Below are 22,248 nucleotides of genomic sequence, written 5' to 3'. Positions count from 1 at the left end.
TAATTATGAATTGTGATGTATTTACAATAGTGTCTAGACCTACCAACAGTTGGTTAATATTCATAAAATTAAAAGAAAAAAAAAAAAATCAAAGAACCGGATCCACATCGTGAAGATCAGGTTCTTTGGTTTCTTTGGTGTTTAATGGAACTCAGTCTGCTCTGTTATTTGAGAAGCTCAAGGAAAAAAAGGATGCAGGCTTACTGACTACTGAACAACCGGACAACTGTTTGAGACTGAATGGTGGCGTATTTGAGAAGATGATCTGGTCAGTCTCTTTGTGGCATGGTGTGGGAACAGTCGCCTCATCCTCAAAAAAAAAAAAATAAATAAATAAATTGGTGGGAAAAAATTTGAAAAGCCACCAAGCATAATGGATAACATCCACACTGTGTGTAAGTGTGTTCAGTCAGAGGCTGCGTCAGCTCCACTGCAACAAAGATGACAACCTCACTCTGGCAGAAATTAGGAGAAAATTCATCTAAGGGGCCGTCCCCACGACGCCAGATTGCAGTAAAACCACAAAGTATTTTAGCAAACCACCCTTTCATCCCCACGAAGCAGAGATTAGCCTCCATGAAACCAACCATGTCTGAAGCCAGGTAAGTGGATCGGTTTGAGTCTGCCGTCTGCGGTACGGTGCGGACAGCATAACCGCACCACTAGAGGATATGACGTCAATGTGACGAACACGCGTCGATTCCCAATCCACCCTTCCTCGAGTTTTTTTTATGCTTTGTAGTCCAGCGTTATTTGAATAAGAAGCTCAACTTCTTCATTAGTCCAAACAAATGTTTCTCTTTCACAGTGAATCCTCAGCCATCTTCTCTTTTCTGCTTCCGATGTGAACTTCCTGCAACACGAAGTGAGCTTTTATCTGCGCATTTGTTGTTTTGTTCTAGATTTGAAGTGTTACTCTTTAGCACCCCCACAGCTTGTAGTATGTACTACAGCGGTGTCGTGGGGATGTTGAAGCCTTTGTCCTAGATTTCTCCACCATTTTCACACCTGTGATGTCATGTGGACATAGACTAAGTCTTTGTCTTTAAGATGTTGACTGATTGGTTTCTGATCAGGATTCATGAAGTAAACCAGAGTATCATCTGCATAATAATTTTACCAAATGGAAATTTGTGCAAAGTGAAAAGTTCTTGTCCAAACACAGAACCCTGAGGAAGTTTGCTACAAACAGCTTCTTGCATATTTTTTATCTAATTAATTTATTTACTTTTGTTTTTGTTTTTACTTGTTTATTGTTTATTTCTATGTATTATCAGTTCATTTTATGTTAAATTGTTTTTGATTTCATTCAGTCTTTTAAATTTTACATTTTTTAATGTATTGATTTTGTGTTTATTTCATTGTAAATAAATTTAGACTTTAAAAGGTTAATTATACAAAAGTTTATCATGTATGACATAATTAGCTTTTTTTGTCTGAAGAGGTGAAACGCTGCTGTTTGCGGTACAGAAATCATGTAGAGAGAAACGAGGAGCTGTGGTGTACGGTCATTAACATCACATTGTTTGTTTAGTTTTTACTACAAGCACAAGGTAAAAAAAAATTGTTCTAGAGGAAACTTCAGCGTTTTGGCCATTGGTTGCATATGGGGGTCTTATCATGCCATTTATCAAGAACATATTTGATAGATTTGATAGTTGTTTTCAGGCTCTAATCTTGTTCTGCTCTTTCTCAAAACGCTCGCCTCACACTTAAAAGTCTCTCCTTGTGTTCAAAATGGCCTTTCTGTTCTCTGATTCCTACAAATGTTTGTTTCTGGAGTTTGAACGCTTCCCCTCTTCACTCAGACTTTTGCTCTACACTTTCAAAATTTCACCTCACGGATTTTCTCGTGGTGAGATGATCCTGCCAGAAGTCCCCCAGCCAATAGAAAGCAAGATATGATGCTGGCCAATGAGGGTGTAGTGCAGAGGGGAGGAGTTCAAACTCCAGGTTTAGATCAGGGATCACGATCTCTGGACCTCTGAGCCAGGGTCCTACAGGTTTTCAATATGTCCATGCTGCAGCACACCTGATTCAAGTAATGGGTTGTTAGGAGGCCGATGCAGACCATGTGTGAACCATGTGTGTTGCAGCAGGAACACATTGAAAACCTGCAGGACACTGGCTCAAGAGGTCTGGAGTTGGTGATTCCTAGTTTAGATGAAACTATTATTCCCATTAACTCAGAGAGCTTAATGGGGCAAACATCTGGTCCTCTTTAGCCACTTACAAAAAGAGGGTAATCTGTCTGCTTTCTGAGAGAGGCGATATGCTGGTGTTGTTCTGTCAACAAGATTATCAAAATACATGTAGGAGCCAAGTTCAGATGGCTGACCTCTGTTTTAGAGGCATGTGACTTTAAAGAAAAACCCTTATCAGCTGTTGCATGAGAAAAAGTGCTATGTGTTGCATGGATAACCACCAGTAGTAGAATAATTTACTTTCTGAACACCCGATGAGCCTTTGCACCTGCTCTTCTTGTGTACTGCTGCTATGACTGTTTTCAAATTGACCCCCTGGGGACAAGTTTTTTTTTTTAACTGAATTGTTCCGACAGAAATACTTGCCGACCCCGATCCTTTTAATTTTGACGTGAATGTCCAGTATTTCTGAAGCTAATATCAGTATCGGCCCAACTCTAAATAACATGCCGCAAAGTTCAGGAGCTCTTCCGCTCGAGGCAGCATCATCAAATTTCATCATCAGTGAAGTTAATAGTTTTTTCAGTCATCTTAACCATCTCATAATTATTGTCATTGGTCCACTCTAGGCCTGTCGCGATAAGCAATAAGTCACTTAACTGCACGGTAAGAAAAAATGAGTTTGCCAGATAAGTTTTTTTTTTTTCTATCTTACTTTACCATAGGCTGTATATGACAGCAGGTTTCACTATGGAGTATCTTGACTGAACGCTCTGGTTTCTTGCGGAGTGATACTCTCGTGTCATACGTGACATCAGCATGTTGCAGCAAAGGCCGTGGTGAACCACTAACCTGTACGAGCCGGTACGCTGCATTTGTTTACAGGGCTGCCAACTCTCACGCATCGGCCGTGAGACTCGTGCATTTGAGTGGCTTCTCACGCTAAACTTCGATTTCCCACGCTGAAATACACATCAAGAGCAACGCCGGCTAATCGAGAGGTTCAGGAGGATTCCCAGTAGCAGCGGTGTCCCAGCGTATGTGACAAAGTGCAGCACCATGTCGCAGCTGCGTTGTAGCAGCTTCAGGTCGTAGGACTGTGGCGTCGCAGCAGCATTGTATAGCAGCGTGGCGTTGCAGCAGCGTGGCGTTGCAGCAGCCTGGCGTCGCAGCAGCATTGTATAGCAGCGTGGCGTCGTAGCAGCGTGGCGTCGCAGCAGCATTGTATAGCAGCGTCACGTCGTAGCAGCATTGTATAGCAGCGTCACGTCGTAGCAGCGTGGCGTCGCAGCAGCATTGTATAGCAGCGTCACGTCGTAGCAGCGTGGCGTCGCAGCAGCATTGTATAGCAGCGTGGCATCGCAGCAGCGTGGCGTAGCACTGTGGCGTCGTAGCAGCGTCACGTCGTAGCAGCGTGGCGTCGCAGCAGCGTGGCGTCGTAGCACTGTGGCGTCGTAGCAGCGTCACGTCGTAGCATGGCGTCGCAGCATGGCGTCGCAGCAGCATTGTATAGCAGCGTGGCGTCGTAGCACTGTGGCGTCGTAGCAGCGTCGCGTCGTAGCAGCGTCGCGTCGTAGCAGCGTCACAGGAGCATGGTGTCGTAACAGCGTCACGTCGCAGCAGCGTGGCATATATTTTGTTTTGTGGCAGTTTTCTTTACAGAACAGAGACTTATTTTCTATCATCCCTTTTGTTTTTGGTTGTTTAGTTTTCATTCCTTGTTAATAAGACTGAGAGTCCGTTCTATTTATTGTTTTCATTTTATTTAAAATTTCTTCTAATTCCACTGTAAAATGTTCTTTAGAAATTTAAGTTTATTAATCTTTGAAAGGGTTTACTTGCATTATTATCACATCGTCATTATATTAGTTGAAAATGTTCTCAAAATGACAACATATGACAGCTTTGTGCAATATTATCGCTTATCGTGATAATTTCTGAGAAAATTTATAGCACAGCAAAACTTGTTATCGCGACAGGCCTAGTCCACTCATTGGCTCCTAACCCCCAGGTTGGAAACCCGTGGTATTTCTAGTGGAGATCTTCAGTTTGGTCTGTTTCCTATCATCCAGTGTGATGGTGGTCTGCTCAGAAGACTTAGCAGCCTCTTGGGCCTTGGTGGAGTTACCTAAAGTGATTCCCTGCCCATTTATTGCAGAGTGGATATTTGGATCATGGCCCACCTCTCAGGAAACATCTCACCGTCCTCCTGAGATATCACAACCAACTCACTCTATTAATCATGCAGGAGAATATACCCTTACAGTGTAAAGATTCAATTGCAAAGTAAATGGATTAGAGGAAAGTGAATTGCTGTACTGAAGTATAGAGTCAGGCAGGAAACGTAGGAACAGAGAGGCTGGACGGCCGGTGGTCAGTAGATGTGGGAGAAGAGAGCGACCTGGAAGAGCTGGCAGCATCCACAGATCAATGGTTGCATCTTTTTGGATGCGGTGAAACAGTCTGTTGGCATTAAAACAACATTTGTCCAATAATATCTGCCTGGATGATGGAAAACTGTATAAATTTAAATTGTTTGCTTGGCTTCACATTGATTTTGCTAATTAAAAATTCGAACTGGCCTTGTGGTAAGTAGAAGCTCGGCTGACCTGATACCAGTAATCAGTAAGGAAAGTGACTAAATATAATGATGCATCATGTGATGTTGGGGTTTAATTTCTACATGGGTGGTTTTCTTTTTGCTGTGTTGCTTTCAGTGTAAGAACCGCTGCATGGAGGCACATCGGCCACACCTGCATCGTCTGGTCTCATGTGATTAAATAAATGAGTTGCTTCCCCGTTTTGGCGTTCACAGTTTGGGCATGTTGTTAATCTGTTCTTCGTTATTTTATTGAATTGAAATCACTAGTGACGTTGTGGAGCCTTTGTTGTTGACTACCTTGGTTGTTGGGAAGAAGACATGAATTTGGTTTCAGGCTTATTCTTGTCCATGTTCCTGCTCAGTTACCGTCCTCAGCCCGCTGGCAGGTCTTTGTATTTTTTATTTCTTCTTCTTCCCTTTTGGGTTTTCTTGCTGGTTATCAACCAGATTAGAGCTGCATTACTACCAGCTAGTGGAGTGTGCAAACTAATCATGATCTAGCTTTGAGGCTGTTTTATCATTCTCTTGTAAACATATGCGGGGAAAAAGTGACTTTACCCCCGAAAGTGCATCCGAAACTAACATTTTCCTGTTTCCTGTCAGGGTGGAGAGGTCCACAGATCAGGTCATCAAGCCAGTCAATGTGGAAGCCTTGTCCAAGTGGGTGGGAAAGATCCCTCCTGACGTGGTGAGGGACATGGCCGTGATCGCGCCCATGCTCTCCAGGCTGGGCTACGACCCACGCGCCAACCCCCCCAACTACGGTCAGCCGGACCCCAAAGTTCTGGACAACACTAGACGGGTGAGTGTGATGCAAGTTTTACATAGAATTCTGATGTTTGTACTATGTGTATTATGTGTATATGTGTATATATATATATATATGAGGGAGATACTTCAGCTTCACAAACAGCAACAATGCACAGTATATTATTTTTCTAGTTTTTTTAATACAATGGTACTAACTGGCAGTTTTGCCGGGTTTCCCTGTCTGAGCTCCATGTTTAATATTTTTTAATATATTTTTTGAAGAGCAGTTTTGTTTACAGAACAGAATTTATTATCTATCATACTTATTGTTTTTGGTTGTTTTCATTCCTTGTTAATGAGACTGAGAGTCCGTTCTAATTATTGTTTTTGTTTTGTTATTTTAAATTTCTTCCAGTTCCAGTGTAAAATGTTCTTTAGATATTTAAGTTTATTGGTCTTTGAAAGGGTTTACTTGCTTTGTGCAATATTATCGCTTATTGTGATCATTTCTGAGAATTTATAGCACAGCAAAACTTGTTACTGTGGCAGACCTACTATTAACAGTACAGGAAACATCTTTGTTTATCCAGTATGAGTCTGGAAAGCAGTGTCTGACCTTCTCCTCACATTCAGTAAACTGTGATTGTGCATGAACGTTATGTTCTTTGTTGCTGCAGTCATGTCCTTGTCATCGTCTTTCTTTGGCTATTTTTAGAGCAGAATATGTTTTATTAAACTCTACGAGGTGCCTCTGCAGCCCCTTTCTGGGCAGCTATTTCATTTTTATCTCCAGGATTATGGAGGCTGAAGTTTTAAGGTCTCCACTGTGTCATGTTTTTTTATATCACAAATTTAGGAACAAAGTTGGTAAAAGTGCTGCACCAAGTGAAAGAATATGAAATCATTGTTGTATAAAGATGTGAAACTTTATACAAAGTTTCACTTTCACAAAGTTTCACCACTTTTGATATGAGACAAGGTTAAAAAATGAGGAAATATTCTTTTAATTGTGGCTGCGAGCTCTGTTTAGTGGTATTTTCATTTTTCCTAAGCTTGACCTCTTCCGTGCTGGACTTCTGTCCAAACGTGATCTGATTTGTTGCTCCCAGAGTTCTTTCCAGATATCTGGATTTACTCCTTAAACACAAGTCCCACTGAGATTTTTTCCATCCCTGCCAAATACTTTTCAGCTCTCTAAACAAACATGACATGCAAGACATCCATGTTCTCATGTATTTGTGTGTGGAAAGCTTAACATTTTCTACCAAATTAGAAGCACTGAGAGAGTGCAGACCTCCACCAAGCCATTGTAATGTCTCTTTGCAGTGATTGTGGGCATTACTTTTGAGTTATAAGCTGTAATGGCAAAATGATCCCTGTCTGCTCTTAGTAAAGAATCCTTTAAAAGATTCCTGGATCCAGACTGTGCTCTGGATCACCCCCAAAATCTAATCACTTGTTTCTTTATTCCACTTCTGATGTTTCCCGAGAATTTAATCAAAATCTATCCAAAACATTTTGAGTGATGTTACTAACAGACAGACGGACAGACCGATCGGCCATGCTGATTGTTTTTCTTGTTTTCTGGTTAATCTGCAGTTTTCAAACAGCTTAAAACATCATGCAAAACTGAAGTCAATATAGCACCAATTCACATCATCATTATCTCAGGGCACTTTACAATCAACTAGAGCCAGTCGATTGTCATCCAATCAGTATTCATACAAGCCAGTTCATAAGAAATAATAGCCTAGCTAAGCCAATAGACTCCATGAAAACCGAGCGGCAACCTCCGCCTGTAAAATCTGAAGCCTATGTGGAAGTGCAAAAAATTGCAGTTCCCCCCTCATCCACTAGGGGCTCCAAAACACAGCACATCCCCATAGACTCCCATGTTAAAAAGACCAACTTTACAGCAGAAATAAACATGTTTAAAGCCTGGTACAAAAATCCATTTTAGGATTAAAAGGTCAAATTTACCTTCATGACAACTGTGAGGGGGGTGAATTTTTTCTAACTCATCCATTTGGATGTTATTTAATCTTGAAATTCGGCATAATTAGGGGCGTGTCCTTTTGATTGACAGGTATCCAATATCAGCAGAAAGAAGGGAGAGTGCAGCTCAAACACGGTTTTTAGCCAGCTAACAGCACGCCTTAGCTTGTTAGCTACCATTAGCTCTGGGTTAGCTTTGCTATAGGCAGCTCGGAGTTTGATGAATGTCAATCATCCATCCCACCTGCCCACTCTTGGATTTTCTGGGAATGACGACATGCATGACGCTCCTGAGATGGCGACGGAGGGAATCGCTCATTGAGATTCAATTCAGCTCTTCAGAAACCTACGGGTGACGTCACGGAGGCGCTGTCCATCTTTTATATACAGTCTGATTAAAACTACGGACACTGCAACTTTTATCAAAGAAGACCTGCTGAGAGGAGAAATACGTTAAAGATGCCGAACCGTCATATGTTTCTACATGGACGATGAGAAGCAGAGGGATGAAAACTTGCTACTCAGTGCAGAGGTTGCGCTAGCCTTTCTTATTGTCATTTTGACTGAAAGGGTTATAAAAATCCTGTCAATCTATTTTTACCCGCCATTTTAATTTTTTTATATGATAATTTCATATTCATTAGCATTCATTAGCACCACCCGCAGCAACTCAGCCACCCGCAGCAACTCAGCCACCCGCAGCAACTCAGCCACCCGCAACAACTCAGCAACCGAAAGCAATGCAGCAACCCACAGCAACTTGGCAACCTCCAGGGACTCAGTAACCGGCAGTGACTAGGCAACCTGCAGAGACTTGGCAACCTGCAGCAACTCGGCAACCCGCAGCGACTCGGCAACCCGCAGTGACTAGGCAACCCGCAGCAACTCAGTAACCTGCAGTGACTCAGCAAATACTCTGCTTACTAGCTATAATCTGATATAACGCTGTTTGCCGTCCTTCACTCGCCTCATATATTTGTACATGTCCCTGTTAACAGGCGTACATGTGGCAAATATACCACGATGCCAACAGAGGTGAAAAACGTCTGCTGCCGAGAAATAGCTATGATGCTATTTGATGACTCTTTACAGGTGTGTTACCTGCAGGTAGTGATCAGGTAAAGCAAGTGTGGGTTAATTCCTTTAGTTTGACCGTTGACTATCAAAACAAAACAGACTTTTTCGGTTTTACTTACAGCTTCTGGCTGAAACACGGTCCTTGAATGTTGGAACAGACCCTCCTTTCAGCTTAAAGCCTGGTCGCAAATCCCTCGTTGTACCGGCCTCTATTCATCCAGCAGTCTTCGGTGAAGTGGGTCACAAATACAAACGTTGGTTAGTTAGTTAACCACCAGCATCAATTAACCAGTTACGCTTCCTTTTACTTTGTGCTACAAGCTGCTGGTTCTCCTGCAGGAGGTGAAACATGGTGGATGGATTTCCTGTTTTATGTTTTCGTGAAAGTAATGATATTTACAATGATGATTATGATGAATTATTCGTGACGTTTAATAACAGCACTGATCGTGAAATGACGTCCCTGGTGTAGGGTCATCTAGTGGGTCAGGAAATATTACTGAGAAGGATTACTCTTTGTTTCTCTTCTTCCACTTGAGCTCAATCTGAGATGATTCTATATTCGTTTGCTGGGAAGTCTGAAACAGGAAGTCTTCTTTTATCCTGACCAGCAGTTTAACACGCTGCAGCATCAGCACCACTTCTTCATCCTCCCTCATCCTAACAGGAAGTGTCTCTGGTCAGATGTCATACATCAGTGGATCACAGCGTCCAGGATGAGATGCAGTGAAACCTAACTATCCGGTTCTAACCCAGGGAGGGCTGTCACACCAGAACGGCATCGTTTCTGATTTATTTCCGGGTGTCACATTTTAATTATGATTAAACACTTTGATGTGGTGGTTTTGGTTTTTGTGTTAGATGTCAGCGTGGGTTGATTTCCTTCTTTGTGAAAAAAATAAGAGCCATTAGGATGGTGCTCAGTCTTTTCCATTTGTTTTAGGGGACCCAGAATGAAAAGAGACTAAACTTGGTGGAAGTCCTCATTTTTCTCTACAGTGTTATGACTTGGATGGAAAACATTTGGGATGTAACATGAGGAAAACCAGAGACTTTCTCCATTCATTTTCCTGTTTGTTGGAAAAATGTCTGACCTCACGAAGAGATGGAAAGAGTGAAAGCAGCAGCCTGGAGCTTCTCAGATGAGATGGAATAATCCAACTTAACCACAGGGTTTACGGTGTAGGTATGGTCTAACGCAGCGGAGGGGGGGCAGCAGGAACACACAATCTCTTCCTGTGGTGGATGTTTCTGCACATGCTCGGCGCACATGGCAAAACAACTGGACCGTGGTGGAAACGTTTCTCGTTGAAAACTCAGAGTTCAGGATTATTGAGCATCTTTACTGTGAAAAGGTTAAAAATAAATATTAAACCATTTCTTTTGAATCAGTACACGCTGAGCGCGTGAAAAGCATTACAATCGTGTTAAATCTTTACAGCATGTAAACAATCAACTGATCCGATCACTCTCTGGTGTCTCTGATCAACTAGTCCAGACCTTTTCTGGACCAAACTTTTCTTTTCTCACACGTAAAAAAAGAACGCTAACTTTTAATGTGTCTTGCTTTTAATCATTTGAATGTAATTTATGATTTTATTGCTATTTATTACCTCATCTTTTTTAATGCTTTCTTTGCACCATCTGTAATGCCGTTAATATTTTATGTAAAGCACATTGAATTGTCCTATAAATGAAATGTGCTATACAAGTAAACTTTCCTCACCTTGCCTTGTATACACCTGAAGAACATGTAACTCTACATGGAAGCTCTCCTGTTTGATCCAGAGGTAGAGGGGATGGAAGGGCAGCAGTATTTGCAAGGCCTCAGCTTGAAGCATGAAGCTTTCATGATTAACCTGCTGAAATCAGACTTTCTGATCCAACGGCTGCTCCTCTGCCGGACCCGTCAGGCCATTTCCCATCACTCATCACATCAAAAACATGTCCATTGTGTTGCTAGCTACATGCTAATCCAACTGGTTGGAACAGAGCTTCGCTGCCTGGAGCAGCTGAAAAGAATCTAAATCAGCAGATTAAATATATAGAATCATATTAGTGTCTACTGAACAAATAAAGGCCACACATCAACATTGTTTATCAGGTTGGAACATTTTCTATGATACTCAGAAAAGCTGATGAGCTTTTTTCCACCCATGTGGTTAAAAGTGGCGTTCTCGCCGGACAAGCCGCCGGATCTGAGCGGGTCATCCAGCTGATCGCCCGTTTAAATGGAGTAAACTCTGTGGTAACCAAACCCTAACCCACTTAGTTTGCACCCGGTCAGAACACAACACGGGAAATATTCTACTAAAACATCGAGTGTAGTTTCACCCAAAACCAAGACGAATCTTATCCTACATCAGTAACGCGGTGGCAGTAACGTTTTATCCTAACAGTAACGGCGTTGGAGCGATGGAAAGAGTCTTTAGTTAGATTACTCGTTACTGAGGGTCTATTTTAACGCTGTTACTGCCCGCGACACGACCTGTCACCATCATATCACCTTTTTATTGGTCCAAAATGAACATAAGCAAAGCTTGTAGGTTCAGTGTGTGTGTTTAAAAGCCAGATGGTCCCAATATGTAGCTACTGACTTATTTAAAGATAAGACATAACTTTATTTATTTTATTTTCTTTAATCATCCATCACTGCAAGAATAGAGAAAGTGTGTAGTAGAGAGGCTCGTCCTTCTCACTGATTCAGTGAGTTATTGGTGTGATTGATACGTCATTGATAAAGCTTAGTGCAAATATTATTTACAAGACTTATTTACTAGCATTGTTTATGTTCCGTTTTTGACTGATGAGCAAAATGATTTTTAAGTTGAACCACTTGAATGAGCTTTACAACATTTTTTCTTGGTTTTGAACTGGTTCATCTGGGCTTTGCCAGTCCCGCTACTGGACATTTCCCTGAAAGCTCGAAGATCTGCTGCTTGAGAATGGCTAATGCGGGCAAGTCAAATTATAGTTTGAATAAAAATGACCTTATTCTAAATAGGGCTTAGTTGATGTTGTCGACACTAGTCGACAATAAAAATAGTCGACAGTGAATTTACCCGTCGACTATTGTCAGCAGAAAAAAACCTACAGAGTGAGACATCGTCTTCTTTTCTTATCTCTGCTGAGAGTTGCACATGTGCAACAAAGTCCGCCAGGGGGAAAACATGGCGGCCGACCAGGGAACAAAACGGTAGCATCAAAAGTCTGAAGTAACGTCACATTTAACTCACAAAATAAATGAAATGCATGTGAGATTTGTAAAGCGGACCATGGAAGTACGTCTGCAATGCTCAAACATTTAAAGAGGAGCTGAAAGTGACACAAGAGCCATTTATAATAATCCTGAGATACATAATCTTATTGGTCGACTAATCGTTTTAATAGTCGGTGACTAATCAACCATCAGAATATTCAATATATTAGCCCTATTTCTACATACGATAGGATACATTCTATGAAGTTTTCTTATGCAGACAGCTGGAAATCTGGTTGGTAAATAAGCAGACTGAACATGTCTGAGCTCTAAATGGAGGCGTGGAAAACGTCACAAAGCAAACAAATGGATTGTGTTTGCGTAGTTTTCCCATGTGCACAGAAGGTTTTTATGCATCAGCTTCCAGCAAACAGCTGTTGTTGTTCAGTGGCACCACTGTGTGAAAGTCGGCCTCTCCCAAAATCACAAGACGGGTTTGTTCCATGATCGACACACCTTTCCTGAAACGTGCTGCTCCTTTAGAAACCAGTCTTCCCACTCTGACCAGTTTGCTGCCGTATGTGTTGACGCCATATCGTCCCGCTGCCTCCATGTTGTTAATGCTTTTCAGATGCGTTTCAGGTCCTGTTTACATACTTGTGATGCAGTAAATATCCATGTCTGCTCTGTAACTTCACCTGCGTGACTTGTTGGCGGCGTGTTGTCAGATTTATGCCGTGTACATCTGCAGATCATCAGTGTGGATTCCCCTGCATCAACCCCGGCTCCGGGGTTTGTTATGTGCCGTCCTCCTCCTCTCCCTCCCGGCCTCCCGGCCTCAACTTTAACAGCTTCAGTTTGATTATATTGTTGGAGACATGACAACGTTGTCAGAGTTTTGCAGACTGGTTCAGCTACTCAAAAAAAAAGTGTTGCTGAAAATTGTGGAAGACTTTGCTTCCTTCAGCTTTGCTCTTTCGTTTGATAAAGATAAAAGTTGTATTTAATTTTCACTCTGGCCGAATAACCTGCCAACATCTGCTAACATCTGCTAACATCTGCTAACATCTGGCTCTTTAAGCTGTGTGAACTGGTTTTATCGATTTACTCCTCCACTGATAGGAACACAACACCTGGGTGTGTCTGCATCTTCATTCATGAAACCACGTCTCAGTTCAGATTATTTATCTATATTTGTGTCTGGAAATCTTTAAAAAATAGAATAATTATAATTTCTTGGACAAACCTTTACTGCCTTCCTGGCTACTCTGCGTAATTCATATCATATTTCATTTTTTACTTTTAATTGAATTTTTTATTTAATTTTTGTTTATTTAATTTTAGTTTATTTTCATTAATATTAATTTAATAAATTATTTTGAGAATTTTATTTTAATACAATTTTTATTTTATCAAGTTTATTTGAATAAAGATTTTTATTTATCTTTTTATCTTTTGCCATTTTAAAAGATTAAATGAATAAAAACTGGGAAGAGCTCATTTTTACAGAAACCATGTTTAACACAGAAAAATAATTACCAGCATTAATTAATGTGTAAACGTGCCCAGCCCTAGATTATTTATTTATGTTTATATGTATGTAGTCGTGTCGCCTCCGGTTGCACCAGACGTCTGGCAAGCAGCCCCAAACTAAACCACCACATGTGGAAACGGTCTTTCTGCTGCTTTAGATTCTCACCCAACCCCATCCGAATGTTTACCCTCCCATCTCATCTCCTCTGCAGACCCCATTTCATCACAGAATAGGCAGCCTGAGTTTGGCTGCGCCACAAAGAAATAGTTTGGAGGCAGTCACCGAGCAGAGTGTTTGCATTGTGGAGATGTGGACGATTAAGGAAGCTTGACCTGCTGGAGCAGCCTTATCGGAGTGCTGCTGTTGTTCCAACAAGCTGCATATCTTCTCCAGCCTGTTCTTCTCCTCAAGTCGGAGCAAAGCTGACACGACCTCTGGAGTTTTAATGACTGAAACCATCACTAACCTTACAATAATGCATAAGAGCAGAGTGGAAGAGGGCAGTGGGCTGGTGCAAACTTCATCTTTATGTATCAGACATGGGCTGCTCCAAGGTGCTGCATAGACTCCACTTTCCCAATAGTAAGCTTGCCAAACTCTTTCCAGGAGAAAATGTCTGAGGTGTAAAGATGATCCAGGCCCCCTCAGTCATATGTTCTGGTCCTGCCCGCTGCTGAAGGGCTTTTGGGAGGGGGTTTTCAACACCATTGCAACAGCGTGGAATATAAGAATGAAATCCTTTCCCTGCAATATTTGGGGCGGTACCACGGGACTGTAAAATCTCAAGCACCCATGCCTCCGTTGTGGCCTTCACCACACTTCTTACACACCGTCTTATTTAGCTTGGCTGGAAAACGACTGAAGCACCCTCTCATAGACGTTGGATGATGGACTTGGTGGCACATCTGAAAGTGGAACAGCTCGGACACACAAATCAAGGCTCTGTACAAAAGTTTAGCAGGCTTTGGCATCCATTTGTTCCTGACTTTGAGAGAGTCCCTACAAATTAATGGGTTCATTTGACCCTCTGCCCCCCATGTGTGTGGAATTTGGCAGCTGTGTGTAATATCCACTATATTACATGGTTCTACCATGTGTCTGTCGTTTCTGTTTAAGTTGTCTATGTATGGAAAACCAATAAAAACATTGAAATATATAAAATAATGCATAAAAAATTTGCTTTGCTTTGTGGGACGCTGGAGGAAAGTCAGCTTTAATGACAGCTGAATAATAAAAGAAATGTAATTAGAGAAATAAATGGCTAATAATTACTGAAATATTTGGAGATTGAGAGATAAATGTCAATTCTTTGCTCTCTCACTGCACTTTCTGTCACTTTTTACCTGGAAGGCACCATCCAGCTGATTAGTTCAGCAGAGTGGAAGTTATTTACCTACAACGAACTGCCTCAGCAGTAAATTAGCCACCGACGAGCTAACGTGACCTTCAGATGACACGAAGCAGATCGCCTCTGGTCAGCTGGAAGCAGAAATAAAGAACTTTAAAAAAATACAAAACAAAATGTTTGCACATTTAACCCAACAACTGTTGTGGATTTTAACGTGTTTTCTAATAACGGCCACGTTTGGCTGGAGGACGACCACATGGCTCGCTCCACATGAAGCTTGTTAGGCCCAGCTCCTCAAGCCGCAATCAATAGACCTTAAGTGGCTTTGTAGTAGTTCTGGTCCCTGGTGAGAAATGGATATTGGGATCAATAAGTTCTCAGCTTGGCTACAGTAATAATAATGAGTTAGAGGGCTGCAGATATCTGCCTACTTCCTCGTCCAGTGTGTTGTGTCGGTGTGGTCTGATGTCTGATGAGGGAGTGGGAAGATTTTCCAATAAACTCGTTTTCTTCTTTGTGGCTCTCCTGTCGCTGCGTTATTATTATTATTATTATTATTATTATTATTATTATTATTATTATTATTATTATTATTATTAAATTATCATTATTATTATAATTATTATTAAAAGCTCTCCCATACCAGAGTAACCAGTCTGTCTCTTAACTCCGTGTGGCAAAACATCCACCAGAAGCTGGAGATGAAAAGCAAGTGACGGGTCTTTTTCATGTTTAAATCTAAACGGATCAGCCCTGCTGTGTCAGACCAGTCTGCACAGCGAGCGTTCGGATAAAAGGACGTTGTTGGTAGTAACAGAATCTTCAGAAGGTTCCCTCCCACTGCTGGTTGGGACTCGACCCTGGCAGCTGTTCAGACGCTGGCCCGTTACCAGGATTAACCCCCAGAGACGGAGGCCAGGCCGCAGCAGGGTCTGGTCTGGCTCCGCCACACCGGACTGACCCGCTGCTTGTACCAGCAGGACCCTTGGCTGACCTGGACTCTGCCGGGCTCTGCAGAGGCACACTGGCAGCTTTCCTGGGTTTCTGCTGGTCATGAGAATATTTTTATACCGAAACCTCAAAGGAGTCAGTTTTTCTTTTCTTTTCTTAAATAGAATTTTTATTATCATTTTAATTTTTAAAATTTTTTTAGATGGCCCTGTGGTGGACTGGCAACCTGTCCAGGTGTGCCTGTCCAGGTGTACCTGTCCAGGTGTGCCTGCCTCTCGCCTGCTACATGCTGGGACAGGCTCCAGCTTCCTTACAACCCTGAATTAGACGAAGCAATACAGAAAATGAATGAACGAATGAATTTTGATTTTTTATTAGATTTTATTTTCAATTAATATTTTTATTTTATTTAATTTCCTTTTTAAATCAAGTTTTTAAGCTTTCATTTTTAATTAAATTGTAATTCTTTCAGAATTTTATTTTCAATGTAATTTTCATTCATTTTTTCAATTTTGTTGTATTTATCTTTTGAACTAGCAAATTGAAGATCGAAGGTTTTAGAATTTCATCTTCCTGGAGTCCAGGACCACTATTTCAAAGTGGGGTCCCTGAGCCTTAGCCCCCCAAAAAAGGTATTTTCTCTGATTGAGTGAAAACTGCTCATTACAACCCTCCCTTATATCATCTTTGGACCAATTAAAAAGTGACATGATGGAGACGGTTGGCATAAATCTGTCACTTCTCACATGTGCCACGCCGACCTAGCATGTAGCTAGCGACACGTGTTTTTAAATCCGTCCACTTCAACAAGTCTCAGGTCAGACAGACGAGTTATCCAGTGAAAGTCTGGCTTCAGCAGGTTAATCGTGGAAGCTTCTGGTCCTCCTGAAACTCCCCGCTGAGGCCATGCACCTCATCGCCCACCTCTCTGAGCAAACAGGGCTGGTTTACAGAGTGAGTCATCCTCCTCTCTGGGAACAGATAAAACGGGCCATCCATCCGTCCGTTAATGGTGTGAGTCTGTCTTTGATAAAGTTTATGCTGCAGATATTACTGATGATGCTTAATTACCAACAGATGTTTTTATTTTCTTCAGATTTTGCCAGTAAGGTGCTTAATAATGTCATGTTCCTAAAGTTATTGAAGAATGACTTTAATAGCGTTAAAATGTTGATAATGTTGAGCCTGTTAGCAGCTTGGTTAAGTGATGACGGCTAACAGGAATACTTTGGGCTTGTTGATTTGCACCTGAACCCCGTGTGAATGTGGAGGAACAGGTACTGTTTGCTTTGCTTCATGGCTTCACTAATGAACGGGTGGAGCTGACTAGTTAGAGGGTGAATGGCGATGCTGTGACATTAGCCGTAGAACCGGTTTGTGGTCGTGGGATGGACAAAGAAGCAGCCGGTGTTTCTGTTCCTTCATCTTCCTGAGCAGCATGTAAACTCTTTTTATAGAAGAGGCTGAATATTCCTCCTTTCAAGAGCATTTTCACAGATCTTTCAGAGGTGAAGGGGGTCAAGGTTAGCTGGCTTCATGTTACAGGAACCCGTGGAGACAAAGTCACGTCTGGACAAATTGATCCGTGACAAGCAGAGCCTTTCCTAATCCTCCAGCATTGTGCTTTATTACGTCCATGTGCTTGTCCTGCGTGAGCTCCGTCCTCCGAGTCTCAGTTTGGGCGGACTCGTAGCAGCCTGGCCTGGAGAAAAATGGGAGGAAATCAGAAACATACTCCGGCCTCTCTGTCTCTGCTGTGGGAATGGGCTCAGATCATCTTCCACTTCTGGCCCTGAATCCATTTCAGGCCAACACGCCATCAAACCCAACACAGCACATTCAGAAATGACTTCTGTGTTTTGAGAGAAGTTTCAATCAGCAGATCCCAGGAGGACAGACATCCGGACCGACGTTCTTCAGTGATTACTGCGTCCCACGCCTGATGTCCTGTCTCTAGATCAGTCATCATTTTTAAGAAAAACTGGAAACGAAGCCTGCTCGTGCATGACTGAAGTCTTTGTGGCCAAAGTCTGTTGCATAAGTTCTCTATTTCCCTACTTTGGTGTAGAGATGTTATTATTGAGGTTAGTAGGAACACTGGGGGGGAAATACTGCAACTCTAAACACAACCGTGTGCATAACTAGAACTATTTCTGTTACACATAAATATATTTAATTAGGGTTGTCAAAAATAACGCGTTACTGGTGGTAACTAATTTATGTAAATAATTACGTTAATATTTTAACGGAATAAACGACAAGCCCCATACACCCGTCATTGCCCTGTTATGACGGCGCGTCGTGGAGAGGCACGATGGAAAAGATGAGCCGGCTGACTTATGGACGGGTTTGAGAATAAACAACATTAATGGAGCAAACCATGGACGTGAGGGTTTGTAACATCCATCTTTTCCCCACACTGTACCTGTATTTTTTATCTCTGGTCATCTGTTTGTGCAGCAGCTGCTTCCTCCCTCTTCTCTCATGTTGTTATGTGAATCATGTCGGCTGTTGGTGATGAGCTGATCGACTTTTTTTCTCTTGTAGTGTTTGTTTATGGATCAGCTGAGAAGGAGGAAACTAGCGGTTCATGGTTCACACCAGCACATATTTACCCCAAAGTGTTGTTGTTGGCAGGACCTTCTCTAACACAGTAGCTGCTGGTGGTAGACAGGGTTTACACTTCAGCTATGCAGGGGCGGGTCTAGAAAAGTTCTGATGGGGGGGCCAGGAGCACTGACCAGGAAAAGGGGGGCACACATGAGACCTTTTTTTAGGTCTAGATTTTATGAAAAATTGAACTGACTATTACAACTAAAGTGATCATCTAATGTAAAAAAGTGAAGAAAAACTAGTAAAACAAGCAGCCAATGACGTGTTTAACCAGCAGGTGCTTACTTTGGGTGATGCTGCTGTAGGACTTTTATCACTGCTGCACAAACACACTTCAATGATAAAAGAAAAATCCTGTTTTTATCCAGATCATCAGTTTTATCAGAGTTTCTTCATCAATGTCGGCTGTTTAACTTCAGTCATCACATCTGCTGGTTTTAGGACAGAAATTATTACCATGGAAACGGTTGGTGAGATGATGATATATGAATTCTGAATTATGATCTAGAACATGGTAGAGATGATTTAGAACCACATATAATCTCATTTTTTTATATATTCTGTATGTTCTCAAACTAAATACCAGATTAGCGTTGTGTGGTAACAGAACAGAAACAACAAACTGCAAATGTTTGAGCACCCCTCCTCAACTTCCAGACCCACAAAACACACTCAGCAAAGCATGTTGTAAAGACTTGAAGCTCATGAGGCCTTCACTGACCACCGCATCATTTACATAAAATGTAAATAAAACCAGAATGAAATGATTCCCAAATCTCATCAACTCATGTTTTATTCCACATGTTGTTAATTAACCTGATTAGTTGTCAAATGCTCCTCCAGTTATCTGTTTCACTATCAGCTCATATTTTCTATCAGATGGTAAAATGTCTGAGTTTCATCATCTGATATGTTGTTTAACCTCCACTGGGATAAAATATGGCCTGCTGAGGTTTGGAAGTCATTTCATTGTATTTTTATTTACATTTTACCCCGAGTCCCAACTTCCTTGGAACCAGAAAAGTGTCTGCATCTGAATTTCGTTTATTTACTGGTATCAGAGCATTTTAAACATCTCAGGATCTCAGATCTGTTTGTTGAGGTGGCATGGAAGTGACATCTGCAGTAATTAAGTCCAGACGTTTACAGAAGCTTGACTCAGCATTTTTCTGCCTGCTTCAACCTTTTCTCTCCAACATGAAATATTTTCATTTGTAGCCTCCAGTTTCTGTACGTTTGGTTCTCCCGCGGCTTCACGCTGTCACAGTATTTCAACGTTCTTCCTGACAACGAAACATTCATGGCTCCGCCCCCTCGCTCGCTCTGACCCGCCCCCTCGCTCGCTCTGACCCGCCCCCTCGCTCTCTCGGGCTTGACCTTCTGAAGCACCTTGGCAGCCTCCTGGATGTCCAGGTGCATCTGTCTGCTCTGGGCGTGCTTTAGATTCTAGGTTTACTTTTATCTGCAGCTGTTTCCAGTGCAGTGTGGTAACATGTCACCGTCATCCAGATGCTCACCCAGAACTCTGAACCTCTAAACCTGGCCCTTTGTTTTTCCAGGTCTTTAAAGGTGAATTTCAGCTCCCAGATTTCCTAAGAGAACAATCACAGGTACAGTAAAACTTCTGCCTGTTGCTGAGCTTTCTCTGTTTTTTCTTCTGTTTTTTCTTTTCAGATTCAGACTTTTTCTTGTCTGATTTGAGTTGAAGCGTGTAGCTCAGTGGAAGATCTGGTTTCAGGTTTCCATCTGTTCACAGTTACTCATCTCTTGTTTTCCACTTGCGTTTCCTGCCATCTCACGCAGCCTGTTGTTGATTTCTGGCGTCAGCTTCAAGACTGCCTCCATGTTTTCAGTTTTCAGCTCATATTTTGTTTCTCTCTGCGTCATCTCTTTGGTTTCAGGGCCTCATGTTGGCAGCAGGTCCAGTCTGCCCTCTGCTGGAAGCTTAAGCAAGCTACAACTTTTTGCATTTGTCTAATTTTGTCCCTTTTCCCACCGCAGTCAGCTTCTGTTGGCTGAATGTTGTCACTTAGCTGTGTGTCAGGGTACGTTGGCAGGATTTTCCCTCGCTTTTCAGTGATGTGAGACTGAACGCTGACCTGATGTCTGTTCCTCACACAGATCCAGAAGTCTGCAGAGAAACCCAACCCCAGTTAGGAGCGGAGGGAGCGTTGGCATGGCGACGTACAGGTACACCTGAAGAGCACACTGCTGCTTTATTCCTCATGTGGCAGTCAGATTGTTGAAGTTTGCATTGTTTGTCCCAGTTGAAGCGGAGAAATGAAAACATGCTGCACCTTAAACCAGAGGGGTATGAAATTCTTGGTGGATAAGACTATTTTTTAATCTATTTTTGATGTTTCCCCCCATTTTTCCCCAGAAATTTAAATAAACATTAGATCCATTGAACATATTGTAGTGAATGTATAAATGGAGGCAGGAGAAATGCAGCAGGACACCAGCCCAGACCGACCCCTTCAAGCCTCCTGCTTTCATTATTTTCATGGTAACAAATGATTCCTGATTTACGGATTTATTCACGTTTGTAAGACTGTCTCTGTGGCGAACGCCACCTTGACCAGGTGGAGGGGCGATAAACCTCCACCAGGCGACAGAATACAGACGTCAGGTTTATAGATTTTCATGATTGTTGTCAGAAAAATTGATCAGTTATTCTGCTTTGATTAATTTCCCTCCACTATAAATGTGTAAAACCACATAAACACTCATTGAGTTTTATTTTTTTATTATTATTTATCTTTTCATGTCAACATAACGGAACAATGGAAGAACAAAGTAAAGGAACATAAGTCTCCTCTGCTGTGTGAAGAATAAATAAATCCTACATATGAACTTCAGAAATAAGAAAACTTTGTTTTCCATCCTGATCTCATCAGATGTTTTTACACATGATCCCACATGGAAAGTCGGGATGTTGAGGATCTTTGGGATTGATTAATGGTGGGGTTTATAATACTGTGATTTGTTGTGAAAGCAGCTAATCGGATGTCCCGACTTGGACGACTGTTAATGAGAACCAGTAAGTCACCAGTATGATGTGTTCTCATCCATACAGGACCCGGTGGAACAGAGGAGCTCAGACATCGTCTCACCCATCTCATCATGTGTGCTACGCCTCAGCACGTCTCTGCGGTCATGTGACCTCGACGTGCCTTCACCTCTTCCTCCTCCTCCTCCTCCTCCAGTGGGCTGCTGCCAGTCCTGGCCTTGAGGAGAGCTCTCAGCCTTGATGTTGTACCTTACGATAAGAAAAGGAAGCCGGTTCTCTGCACCACAGAATGTCGTCTGTCATTTGTGTCACATTTCGCTCATTGATTTGTAGGAAGGATTTCTGGCTGTTTAGAGCAAACTGTGATTCTGTTGTAAGAAACTACAGTGGACTGAAATCAAAAGCAGTATTTATGAAAGGATGAATTAGCTTTTGGAAGATGCAATACCTATTTTAATGTTTAATTTCTTTTTCATGCCTTTGTATTGTGCAGTGTCATGGGTACTGATCATTTTGATGTATAAACAATCCTGTTTTTTTAAGAAAAAAACAAAGTTGTCAGTCTTTAATTTCCGGTTCCAGCTTGAAGCTCTAAGACCTTCAAGAAGGAAGAAAAGATGTCTGACTGGTCAGATGTTAAACAAGATCTCCCAGCTGTATGAAGGTGGTTGTAAATGAGGAAAAATATGTTCATTCATTCTCTGTACCGCTTACAGGTCGCAGCTAAGCTGGAGCCTATCCCAGCATTACCAGGTGAGAGGCAGGTACACCTGGACAGATCACCAGTCCATCACAGGGCCAACACATAGGGACAAACAACCATTCACACTCGCAAAACATGTTTTAAGATCCACTGTGTAAGGATTACTGCCATCTCGTGGTAAAGAAGGATAAAGCACAGCTGAGAATGTACGGTGGCCGTCAGCGGCCAAACTTCTTCCAGACATAAAGATGTTTTCAGTTGTGATTGGATCCAGCACGCACAGGTGCAGCCATGACTGCTCTACAGGTGTACGGTCCTCTTC

At 42.0% G+C, this 22,248-nt stretch overlaps 1 protein-coding gene and 1 long non-coding RNA gene across 3 annotated transcripts in view; both read left to right on the top strand.

The window, feature by feature from the left end:
- Window positions 1-21,781, top strand: part of tpst1 (tyrosylprotein sulfotransferase 1) — a 54,192-nt gene extending 32,411 nt beyond the window's left edge. Inside the window, exons 3-6 of one of the 2 annotated variants that reach the window (XM_041994395.1) lie at window positions 5,350-5,548; window positions 19,773-19,823; window positions 20,335-20,403; window positions 21,290-21,781. In XM_041994395.1, the coding sequence (XP_041850329.1) occupies window positions 5,350-5,548; window positions 19,773-19,823; window positions 20,335-20,370 (286 nt within the window). In that variant the 3' untranslated portion in view covers window positions 20,371-20,403; window positions 21,290-21,781. The remainder of the gene's footprint in view (window positions 1-5,349; window positions 5,549-19,772; window positions 19,824-20,334; window positions 20,404-21,289) is intronic. The other variant, XM_041994396.1, reaches the window with a different exon arrangement.
- LOC121645742 lies at window positions 7,600-11,764 on the top strand. The gene is made up of 3 exons (XR_006011503.1): window positions 7,600-7,611; window positions 7,834-7,843; window positions 11,665-11,764. It is a non-coding gene; the product is annotated as an uncharacterized LOC121645742 (long non-coding RNA).
- Window positions 21,782-22,248: the final 467 nt, after the last annotated feature.

Source organism: Melanotaenia boesemani, chromosome 9 (assembly GCF_017639745.1).
Source record: "Melanotaenia boesemani isolate fMelBoe1 chromosome 9, fMelBoe1.pri, whole genome shotgun sequence".
Taxonomy (NCBI): Eukaryota; Metazoa; Chordata; class Actinopteri; order Atheriniformes; family Melanotaeniidae; genus Melanotaenia; species Melanotaenia boesemani.
This window is presented reverse-complemented; position numbering and strand designations above follow the sequence as displayed.